This window comes from Sinohyriopsis cumingii, chromosome 6, assembly GCF_028554795.1.
Source record: "Sinohyriopsis cumingii isolate HCF-2022 chromosome 6, ASM2855479v2, whole genome shotgun sequence".
In the NCBI taxonomy this organism is placed as follows: domain Eukaryota; kingdom Metazoa; phylum Mollusca; class Bivalvia; order Unionida; family Unionidae; genus Sinohyriopsis; species Sinohyriopsis cumingii.
In genome coordinates, this window is record NC_142966.1 from 113895512 (window position 1) to 113907812 (window position 12301).

Sequence of the window (12301 nt, forward strand, 5' to 3'; positions counted from 1 at the left end):
AAAGCTTCAAATAACATCACATCTGAAAGTAGACTTAAAATCTACCTATGTAAATTTTTAAAACAAAAATGCAATTATTACGAGGTATAAAAATAGACCATAGGACAATTATTATTTTCTGTTTTGAGATTGTGTGTGTGTCTGTGTGTGTTTTTGGATTGTTAACGTAGCTTTAACAATTTGGTAGTCATATCGTTACGATGTCTGCAGTATGGCAGTTTACAGTGATGTCTAGCAATGGGGCTTCATCATGGGCGCCCGCAGGATTTTTTGCAGGTAGATGGGTCAGTCAGTCACGGTCGGGAGAGTCACCCATTGACCTATGCTCGGGCGCCCATGGGCATCATGCCTCAGACTTGTAACATGTTGTCCCACCCACCAGGCCGACCAGTCCTAATACTAAACTCTTAATGCTGAGCGCTATTCGAGGCAGCTGCTAGCGCCATTTTAATAAGTCTTTGGTATGACTCGGCCGGGGTTCGAACCCACGAATTCCTGCATCTGAGACTGACTCTCTATCCACTAGGCCTTTGATGCTGTCTTTTGAGACTGAGCATGAAAGTCAGTTTATCCTTTATAATTTATAAGTTACCAAATCTATAAGTACTATCTGCTTGAAAACATACATGGAAAGATTTTGAACGTTGAATCTGCAAGTGTGAATATACTATTTAGCCACAATAAGCAAGAGATTGCACAAAATGTCCCATGGTTCACTTCCGAAAAATATTTCTTCATTGGACAATTGGACAATATTTTTACAACAAGGTGCAAAACATTTAGTAAACGATTACCACAGCTGTGAAGTCATATTGTAGTAGTAGAATAGATGTTCAATACTTTCGTTCTCACTCTTACAGAAAGGGCATTTGTCGTTATCTAATATGCTAATTCTTGTCAAAACTATGTAGTGAAAATTATTATATAAATTATTCAAAATTTAAAGAGATCAACTTTGTCGCCTCAGTACAAAGTTTCGAACTGCTATAAATCTCAGACCACTCCTCACTACTTATATTTTTATTTAATAATTACATCCACGTTTCTTGCTTAGCAGTGTGTTGTCTCTTTACCTATTTTGAACAGTCTTTGTAAACAAACTTCAATGAGTTATTTCTGCAAGATGATTTTTTTTTATCTTCCCACTTATCAAACATGTTGCGAGCCAAATGGTCTTTGATTGCATCTTTCCAAGACTTTTGAATTTCGGATATTACTGAAAAGTGTTTTATTAAAATGTTATCACCCGTTTTTGTTTGTTTGTATTATTTCAAAATGTATTAAATTACCGCGATCATCAACCAAATCATTATCTATGTCAATGCCGGGATTTGAATTGATAAAACTTACTAGGTGCAACAAATTTTTTTAAAAAAATCATCATTGGATTTTTTGGATCCTCTTTCTAACTCGATACTCCAAAATTTCATCTCCCCAAAACTTTTTTAATGGGCTTACCGATTTTCTCTAATTTTCTCCTACCTGAATTCCACATATCCCTCGTTTTCTGAATACAGCTGTTTTGACTAGGTTCTGCCACGCTCAGTCCTTGTTTTCCAGTAATCTTTTAACCCATTTTATCTTAATATACCTAGTGAATTAATAAATGTATATTATATTTGAACCTCACTCATTATCAGTGGTTACTAGTAAATCACGTTTTGATTCTCTCTACTTTTCCACCCCATACAAACTTAAATAAGGTACGATTTAGTTCTGCTTAAGGTTTGCTGATGGATTTTGAAGTGCTGAGAAAAAATGTTTCAATACGGGCAGAAACAGAATTTTTGCAACAATTACTTTACCTACTAATGAAAAATGTCTTTGACTCCAGCTTGCCAGAATTATATCTGCTGTTATTAGTTTCTTCATAATTTCCAGTATTTGCTGTAAGTCTAAAGAAAAATCGATGCCAAGGAGTGTAAAGTTGGAAGCAGTCCATTTTACGTTTAGTTCCATATCGGGACATATTTTGACATTGGAAAATGTCTTGTTTCCAATGCAAATAGCATTTGTTTTTGTTATGTTGCATTCAACTCCAGATAATACAAAAAGTCTTACAAGATATTGCTAGTGGCATTAAGAGAATTTCAGATTCATCGAGTAGAATAAAATCGCTATCGGCATATTGACCTAATTTATACTTTCCGGCATCAATGAGGAGTCCCCGTACATCCACATTTTACTTTAAGTTTATAGCTAAAATTTCAACACCGATAATAAATCAAGGCACAAGAGTACACCCTTGACGACACCCTCTTTCAAGTCTAAAAGCTGATGACTTATTTCCATTATTTATAACACAACTTTTAGTGTTATTTACAAACGGCTTTAACCACTTACAAACTGAATCACCAAAGTTTAAAATATTGGAAAGATAAAAAGCTTCTTAAAGACTGATTATGAACTTCGGAGACGATTTGTATTATTGTCGTTTGAAAAAATTACAGAAGAATGTAGAAGTTAAAGCATGATTTACATGTGGCTTGATACATTATTACTTATTATTTACATAATTAATGAGGTTAAGAGGGAACGTTTACAGTACAGGACAAAGTGGAAATTTGCTACGAAATCACTAGTTAGCATGAAACTAATCCAGATATTACAGATTCTAGTCACAATGTAGATTTGCAGTCAAATGATGGTGGCGAGGCTCGAACGACGAATGAAGTACCTAACTCATGTTCCACTAACATCAATGATGATGAAGTACGTGACTCTGATGGTGATGCTGATAGAGATATTTAGGACTTAGTTGCTCATAATGGTAATGCAACAGTTTCTTCATATCTGATAATGGAATGGAAATTGAACCTGTTTCATGCATTTCACTGACAGATGATTCGGCAGCATGATCTAATCAGTTTCAGGCAAAGCATAATGCAGTAGGTCATTTACTCAAGCTGATACAGAACCATGGGCCTGTTAACCTGCTACTAACAGCAAGGGCATTACTTAAAACAGACATAAGTGTAGAGACAGAAACCAGATCTGGCATTGAGAATATTTACTTTGGATCACAAGATGAAATTCTGCAGAATTGCAGAAAATATCCATTAGAAGCTAGAGAAAATGTTTAAAATATTTCTCTAAGCATTGATTGTCTTCACTTATTTCATAGCCCAATCATTGTGCCAGTTTTTTGTGCAATTCGACTAGAACCAATGAAAATTTTACCATTGTACTAACATTTGGTAACACGAAACCAACAAATGTAGTATTTCTACAAGACACCATTAGAGATATAAACGATTAATTACATCATGGTTTGCAGTGTGATGACAAGGTCATACAGGTCAGGTAAAGGCGTATTATTTGCGATGCACCGGCAAGAGCCATGGTGAAGAACATAAAATGGTACTCCAGTTATTATCGTTGTGACCGATACACCCAGAATGGAGTGTGGTTGGGAAAACTTACGTATCAAGATGTTGAAAATGTAGTTCTTAGAACACATATGTTCTTCAGAACACATGCTCAAGAAGAGCACCACCATGGAATGTCACCTTTCTGCAATCTTCCGATTGACATGACCGAGCAGATTCCAACTGACACCATGCACCAGTCATGCTTGGAGTTTATGAAGTGATTGTTGTTAATCCGGATGCGAGGAAAGAAGGAAGTTAAAATATCCGCAGGTCAGGTTCAAGAGGTTAGCAGGAGATTAGTTGAACTTTGGAGATGCATTCCAGCTATCTTTGCCCGAAAACCCAGAAGTCTTTATGAGATTGATCGATGAAAGGCAACGGAGTTCTGACCGTTTCTTTTATATTCTGGAAAACTTGTTTTGAGAGTTATTCCAAGACCAGATTTGTTTGAACATTGTCTGACATTCATTGTCGATTCGTGTTTGTCCAAGACTTGCAAATCGTCGTAGAGCATATGTCGATGAATGTTTGAAGTATTGTGTTATACAAGGGCGTAATGTGTATGGAGAAGAATTTCTTGTTTACAATATACACAGTATGATTCACCTTGCTTCTGACGTGAAAGTGTATGGCAGTCTAGATAAATGTAGTGTTTTCCCGTTTGAAAACTACCTTCATCAGTTGAAGAGAATGATTCGTTCATGGAAAAATCCACTAGCTCAGATTGTCAAGAGGCTTGGGGAGCTAGACAACCTTGATACCATCCAATTTAGGGGCCAAATAATGAATACACAATCAACAATTCTTCCTGTTGTGAAGTTGTTGCCGTTACAAATGAAGAAGATGAAGAACACGACAATAACCTGGTTGGCAGAGCTTATGAGATTGCAGCCACTGTTCCTGCAGCCATGCGACTCACGCACCATTGGAATATATCAAGTTCATGCAACACATTCTCACATGAGAATATTATCCAATCTGATTAAAATCAGATCTCCACTGTTATACATGAAGGTCTGACAGACAGCTGAAGAGTCGTGTTCTGGTAACCCTTTTTATATTACCATACTCGCTAAATTTATCAACTAAGCAGGTAAAATCATATCTTCGCGTTTGGAGATTGAGCAGTGTGGATGAAGAGGATGAATGAGTACCGAACGATTTGATTAACTTTCAGATGTTTGAAAGTTGCATTGCCATTGGCTAATTCAAAGGTCATCAAAAATAGACCCTTAAGCGGTCGTCGTCAGATCTTCACATAGGACAACAGAGATCTGATTTAAATCAGATTGAATGCCATCTTAAACGTGCCTGTAGAGGTGAGCCAACTTGGCGACCCATGAGTATTGCTCAGAAATATTATTCCTGGCATTTATGCAATAATTTATATAGTAAGTGAATCTTTAGCTCTGTGTTCAACATTATATGAGTAATTCTGTGAGTAAATATTTACAGCTAAATATCAACATAGAATGTTATATTATGAAATATTTTTGCTGAACATATGTTTTATTTGAAATTACTGGATTAAATCAATATATATTTAATAACCGCATGAAGTGTACAAACTTAATATATACCTAATTTTTAAGATTATTGTCAGTTATTTAAGATTTCCTGTTGAAGCATATGAGACAGGAAAGCAGTAAGTACCATATTAGTGTCGCATTGTTTTACAAACTGTTTGCGTTAGTTTTCAAAATGTATGAGTGACATAAACTATACTGTTATATAATTCATTGAAGAAAAGACAATGGAAGTTGTTCCAAACTCATGTGATGGAAAACACAGATCAGGTATGGATATTTTCCAGTACTTTTGAATACTACTGCATATATATTATTTATATGACGTGTGTTCCAGATGTAGACACATTCTTCTCATGTGTTTCAAGTTATTTAAAACAATCTCAAAACCAATATCATTTGAATGCACTGTGGGTCAAGCATCTATGAAAGAAAACACATTGTAATAATTGCATATTTTGGTTGGTATTAATAATGATGTAACCTTTTTGTTGGCTTTAACTGCACGTTTATTATATTCCTGACTATATCATGATGAGGAACTTGAATGTGCCTTTTCCAGGGACACTCGGTGGGATCTGACAGGGGCAGGTATCTAACATGTGACCCTTATATTACTAGTCCAATGCTTTATCAACCGAACAACCGACCAAGTGCTGCTCCCTATACACTGTAGCAAATGGCTGGTAAGCTGGTTACTATTTGCTACTATTTTTAAAGGGCTTGTACAGTTATTGGACAACCGTTCCGGACTTTAGTGGTTAGAGTATCCGCCTCGGATGCGAGAGGTCGCGGGTTCAATCCCCGGCCGAGTCATACCAAAGACTTACACAAATGGTACTAACAGCTGCCTTGCTTAGTGCTCAGCATTAAAAAGTTATGTTAGGACTGGTCGGCCTGGTGTCAGGATAATGTGACTTGGTGGGACATCATGCTACATGTCTGCGGCAGTGTTAGACATCACTATAAACTGTCACACTGCAGACATCGTAGAGATGTGACTGAAAAATTGTTAAAGCTACGTGTTACATATATCTGATTTAATTCTTATTTATTTTAATTCAATTATTTGTCAGTTTTAAATTTTTTATTCTATTATATCCTATTATAATGTAAATTTATTCACTGGAGATGATTTTTTTCCCCAGAAAATCAGTTGACCTGAATCATTCTTTCGTAAACACCAGGTGTTGTTGTTGTTGAGTTTAATTATAGTGGCGTGCGCACAGTTGTGCATGTGCCACTTTTTCTGAATGCACCGCAGCCTGCTAGTTGTTCCTGGGGAAGGGAATGGTGCCACCTCCCCCAGGCTTTTATGGATTCAAGGAACCTTGATAGTTTGGCCTCAATCTGTGGGTCCATAAAGGTCCCTTACAGTTGAATGTTTGGCTGTCATTAGTGGGAAGGAGAGCTCGGGAACGGTCCTGCTTGCTTTACATCGCTGGTTTCTTGTTGCATTTGCCTGGTGTTTCTTGCAATTTTATTTTTTTTCGATTTATTTTTCTTCTTCAAAATGTTCTAATGGGGGTGTGTGTGTGTAATATTCTATGCTGTTTATAGAGGTTCTTAGTAGAAATCATGTATGAAGAGAGATTTTCAAGGTTATTATGGTATTACTAGTCGAGGTGTTTAGGGTGTGCTTCCTACGTTATGTTATTTATAAGTTTTTAGCTATTACCTCTTTATGTTATTTATTAATTAATGTTTTTAGAGATTGAATGTTATTTATACTTTATTTAGCAAGAGACCGGAGTCCTAGCCGATTACACGGTTCGTTAAGGACATCTAGGACCGGAATCCTAGCTGATTACTCGGTTCGTTAAGGACATCTAGGACATCCGATTTTGCGGTGTCCTTAGTTTTTTATAGGTGCTTCGTAAGTGAATTATTTATTAAGACTTTTATAAAATTGAATGATATGCTATGGGTTTTTATGTGGTGGCTTCTAAATTTATTTAGCTAGTTACTGGGTCTTTTGGTTTTGTGGGGATAGTAATTATATTTTGTTCCTAAGTCCTGCTGAGTCTATGAATTGATTTATATTTTTATATGCTGATTGTTTATTTTTTATTAGAGTCCATAAGTAATCTGGGTATGTGTGTGGTGATCCAATCTCTTTTTGGTTTTTGATAAATATTTTCCGAGCGGGTTGATATTTTGGGCATATATTGAATACGTGGTGTAGATCTTCGGTGGTGTGGCAGTTAAAGCAGTTACTGGTTGCTGGTTTGGGTCCTATAAACCTTCCAAAACTGCTTGCTAGTTTAGTTTTTCCAGTTATTTATCCTGTTTATGGTTTTCTGTTCTAAATAGGTACCCTTAGGTAGCTGTATGTTCCTATCTACGTTTCTTTGGGTTTCATGGTGCTTTTTATCTTTTGTGGAGGAGTTCCAAAAATCTTGCCATGTTTGGTCTGTATATGTTTGTGCGAAGCTTATTGCTTCTGTAGAGCCATAGTTAAGCTTGATAGAGTTTTGATCTCCTAGTTTGGTTTTTGCAACTTTGTCTGCTGTTTCGTTGCCAGAGATTCCAGTGTGCGACGGTATCCACATGAGCTCGACTAATGAATGTGCTGTGGCGATATCGTCGATTAATTGGCATGCTCTGTCGAGGAATTGTTCCCTAGAGTGTGTATTGCGATTCTGGATCGATTTGATAACGCTTAGAGAATCGCTTATAATGACTGCTTTAGGTATTTGGTTGTCTTTGATACATTGTAGTGATTCAAGTATAGCCCAGAATTCAGTGGTGTAAATGGAGCAATAGTCAGGTAATCTGGATCCCGTTTGTATATTGAATTCAAGGATGACTATTGCTGCTGCTGTTCTTGGTGGGTTGTTTGTTTTTTATCCATCTGTATATATTTTAACATAGTCCGGGTATTGTTGGTTGATTTCGTTTACTAGTACAGGTTTTAGTAAGTTTTCTTGTCCTTCTTAACTGCCTAATTTGGTAGCTTCAATGTTAATCCTTGGTGGTTTTTGTAACCATGGTGATTTGTTCTGGTCTGTATTGATTGTCACCTGTTTTTTTAGTAGAGGTATCTTTTCTCTTAGTTCAAGGATTACTTTGCCACTTGGTGTGGTGGGTATGATTTTGGGTTTGAAGACAACTTTACACTTATTTATAGCTATTTTGGTGGGATGGTTGTCTGGGTGGGTATCTAATCGAATGGAGTATCGGAGGAGCAGTTCTTGCCTACGTAATTTTAAGGGTAGTTCTCCTGTTAGTGCTTGTAGTTCTTCTAATGATGTTGAGGGGAGTGTTCCTGTGCATAACAGTAAGGCTTTTCTCTGGATAGTGTCAAGTTTTTGTAGTACAGGTTGCTTAGCCGAGTTATATGCTTGGCGACCGTAATCCAGTTTTGATCTAATTAGGCTTTTATATATCGTGAGGAGGGTTTCCTGGTTGGATCCCCAGTCAGTCCCTGTGATGTTCCTGAGTAAATTGAGATCTTTGTTACAATTCTGGGTGAGTTGTTCAATGTGCTGTTTCCATGTGAGGTGGTTGTCAAAGAACATTCCTAGGAATTTTACTACTGTTACGTATTTGATTAATTGATTTTGTATATAGAAGTTTGGATAGACTAGGTTGTTATTTCGTTTGGGGTTGAATATGATTGCCACAGTTTTTTCATGAGATATTTTGAAACCCCATTTGTCCGCCCATCTCCCTATGTTGTCTAGGCTTTGCTGGATTTCTTTAACTACTGTGTTATTGGCAGGATTTCCATTCCTCCATATGCCACTATCATCTGCAAATTGTGACAAGTTTATTTTTGCGGAGGCTGCATTGAGGTCAAGGTCGTTTACCATTAGGTTAAATAGTAAGGGACTTATTACACTGCCTTGCGGTGTTCCATTTTCAAGTGAAAATTCTTCCCAATGGGTGTTGCCTATTCTTGTGGTAATTTTTCGGCCTGTGAGGAAATCGTCAATCAAACTGAACAAGCGTCCAGTTATTCCAAATTGGTTTAATTTGACCATTAGTCCATTGGTCCATACTAGGTCGAATGCTTTTTCTAGGTCTCAAAAACCCGCTATGAGGTTGCGATCGGTTTTCCTATGTGCGTTAAAAGCGAGTTTGATATCTGTTTCCAATCTGAGAAGTTGGTCAGTGGTGGATCGTTTGTTCCGAAAGCCACATTGATTTATGGAGAGTAGGTTATTGGTTTCTAAGTGGTGTTTTAACCTATTTGCGATTATTGTCTCCATTATTTTGCAAATATTGTTTGTAAGGGAGATGGGTTGGTACGAATTTATGTTGTTGGGATCTTTACCTAGCTTGGGGATTGATATTACTATGGCCTGTTTCCATTTGGTGGGTAGTTGGCCTTTATCCCATATCCTATTAAAGAGTTTGATTATGGCTATTGTTATATTGATAGGTAGTTTTTTGTAGATAATGTAACCTAACTGATCCTTACCAGGGGATGTTTCGTTTTTGGAACGTAGGGCTATCTTCCATTCATGTACTGTGATGTCGCTATTTAGGTGAGATTCTTTTGTTCCTTCGTCTTGAAACATTTGAGGTTGGGTTCCCTCTGTTAGTTTTTTGTGTTCTTGAAAGTTTCTGGTGTGATTATCGTTGCTACTCATGTTCGAAAAATGCTTCGCTAGGAGGTCTGCCTTATCTTTATTTGTTATGGCATTTTTAATTTTTGGGGCTGAGGTAGTTGCTTTCCATTTGATGACTTTTATCTTGTCCCATATTTGTTTTGAATTTGATTTTAGAGTCAGTTTAGAGCAAAATGTTTGCCATAGATTAATTTTAGCCGTTTTTATAGTTTGTTTTAGTGTTTTTTCTTTATCTTTATATTGCTGAAAGTATATAGAATTTTTGGTGCGTTTATATTTATTTAAGGCCCTTTTATTGTCTTTATGTGCTATAGTGCACTGTTTAGTCCACCAAGGTACAGGGTTTTTATTTTGGATATTAGTTGTCTTTGGGATGCATCGGTTAGCTGCCTCTATAATTGTGTCTGTTATGTTATCATAATACATGTCAATACTTGGGCTTTCTAAGTTATCTGGATTTACTCTAGCTAGTAATAAATGGAATTGGTCCCAGTCTGCCTGTTGGTACCTCCATTTAGGTGGGGTTTCGTTTGGAATGTGTTGAGTTTTTGTTTGAATATTGATTGTGATGGGGAAAATGGTCACTTCCTAACGTATCTTCTTGATCCACCCACCAATTTGTGATTTGAGCCAATTTTGGGGTAGTGATGGTTAGGTCTATGGCTGAGAGAGTGCCATCCTCAGGGTTTAATCTAGTGTTCGACCCGTCATTTAAGATGACCAGATTGTTCTCAGTTATCCATTTTTCAACCATTTTCCATCTTTGATCTTTCTTTTTACCTCCCCATAATTCACTGTGTGCGTTGAAGTCGCCACAGATGATTAGATTGTTGTTGTTGTTATTAGTGATTGCCTTTAGTGAGATTAGGTTGGTAGGGCAGAAGGTACCCCCTGGGTTGTGTGCATTTATTATTTGAATGTTTGTGGTTCCTATATTTATCATTACTGACATTATTTCGATGCTATTAGTGATGTTTAGGTTAGGGGGTACTTCTATTATTTCATAGTAGATTAGTGTATCTATTAAAAAAAATTGCTAACCCACCCCTTTTCTGCCCCATGGGTCTGTTTTTAAAGATTCTCTGGGTATAGCCTTGTAGTTTGGGCAGGCGTTTGTGTTCTTGTGTTATGAGGGTTTCCTGTAGGCAGATTACGTCTGGTTTTACGGCCGTATTATTCAGTTTGTTCTGCAGTTTTTAAAGATTCCTCTGCAGTTCCATTGCCAGATGGTGATTTTATTTTTAACACCAGGTGTTGATCTAAATCTTGACCTTGTTTCAGAATTTATAGCAACTTTCGTAAACAAGTTTTGTTTTATTTTAAAATGATTGGTTTTCGTCAGGGTCATTTTTGGTGCACGTGTCATAAACACGATTAAGCAATTCCGGTTTTTCCATTACTACGCATTTGTTAGTTTTAATAGAGATGCGTAGAGAGAGATTTCTCAGTTTTGAGCTTTTTACACTGATGTCAAGTTATTATGTTGTAGCCAGATTTTGAGTTATAATTTTCTTCAGATCAGTTGGATTTCAAAAGGATTAATTATTTTTTCTCTGGAAATATTTTGAGGAGTGCTCACACAGAAATTTTGGAAAGACATTGCTTACAAATTTAATTTGGATTTCCAACACAGGAGTGTCATTATTTGAATTTCTACAAGGAACTGTAAAAGACAACACAGTACAGACTACAACATACGTTATCGTCATCCATCTTGGATTTTCCATCAGGATTCGAACTTGAAATTATTAGGACATTTTTTACTAGGATGTTTGCAATGTAATTCGTGGATTATTCTTTCATTATTTTTTTATTTGATTCTTGAAACCGTAAAAGTTCTTCTCCTGTTTTATTGTTTACAGAATTTTTCCAGGGAAATAAATTATTTGTTAAATTTTGAAAAGCTTGTTGTTTTCACTCTTCCTGTGTTACTGTTTATTCGAGCCTAAATACGTGACATACGTTAAAAAATCCAAATCACACACACACACACAGAGTGAAATCTTGGATGAGATATCAATTTTATAGTCATTTATATTCTTCGGTATCTATTGATGATAATTGTAAAGATTCACTTTTAAATTTTGTAAACTGTTTTGTACCTGACGAGGATAAAGATATGTGTGATGCCATAACAACAGTTGATGAAATACATACAGCTATACAAGGAATGGCTAAAATTAAAGGCCCGGCCAGGACGGATTGACTGTAGAGTGGTATTGTACATTTTATGATTGTATATACGATATTCTGTTGCAAATTTTTCAGAGTGCTAAGAATGACAATATTATGTCGAGATCAATGCTATTTGGGGTTATATCGCTTATTTATAAAAACAAGGGAGATAATGGAAGGTTGAAGAATGAGTGCCCTGTAAGTTTACTTAATGTAGATTATACAATTTTGGCAATGATTTTGTCTACATGTTTAACACTGTTATTACCCAAAATTGTATCCCGAATCCAGACATATTGTATAGTTGGGGGAGATATTGCTGATGCTATAGTCACAGTAAGAGATATTATAGATATGGTTGAGAGAGATAATTTTGAGGGAAATATCTTAAAAATTGATCAAGAAAATGCGTTTGATAGAGTTAGCCACACATATCTGATGTATATATTACGAAAGTTCGGGTTTTATGCTCTGAATCATTATAGTCGTCATCATTGGAGTCGTCATCTTTGGAGTCAAGATCATTAGAGTCAGGATCATTAGAGTCAGGATCGTTATAGTCCTCATCATTGGAGTCAGAATCATTATAGTCGTCATCATCGGAGTCAGAATCATTATAGTCGTCATCATCGGAGTCAGAATCGTTTAAGTC

The 12301-nt window shown here is 36.3% G+C and overlaps 1 protein-coding gene across 1 annotated transcript; it reads left to right on the top strand.

Annotated features, from left to right (window-relative positions):
- The first annotated feature begins 237 nt into the window (after positions 1 to 237).
- Positions 238 to 4391, top strand: LOC149797755 (uncharacterized). The gene is given in 4 exon segments (XM_089960801.1): positions 238 to 284; positions 3310 to 3442; positions 3620 to 3851; positions 3883 to 4391. Coding segments are annotated over 4 exon segments (921 nt in total).
- Positions 4392 to 12301: the final 7910 nt, after the last annotated feature.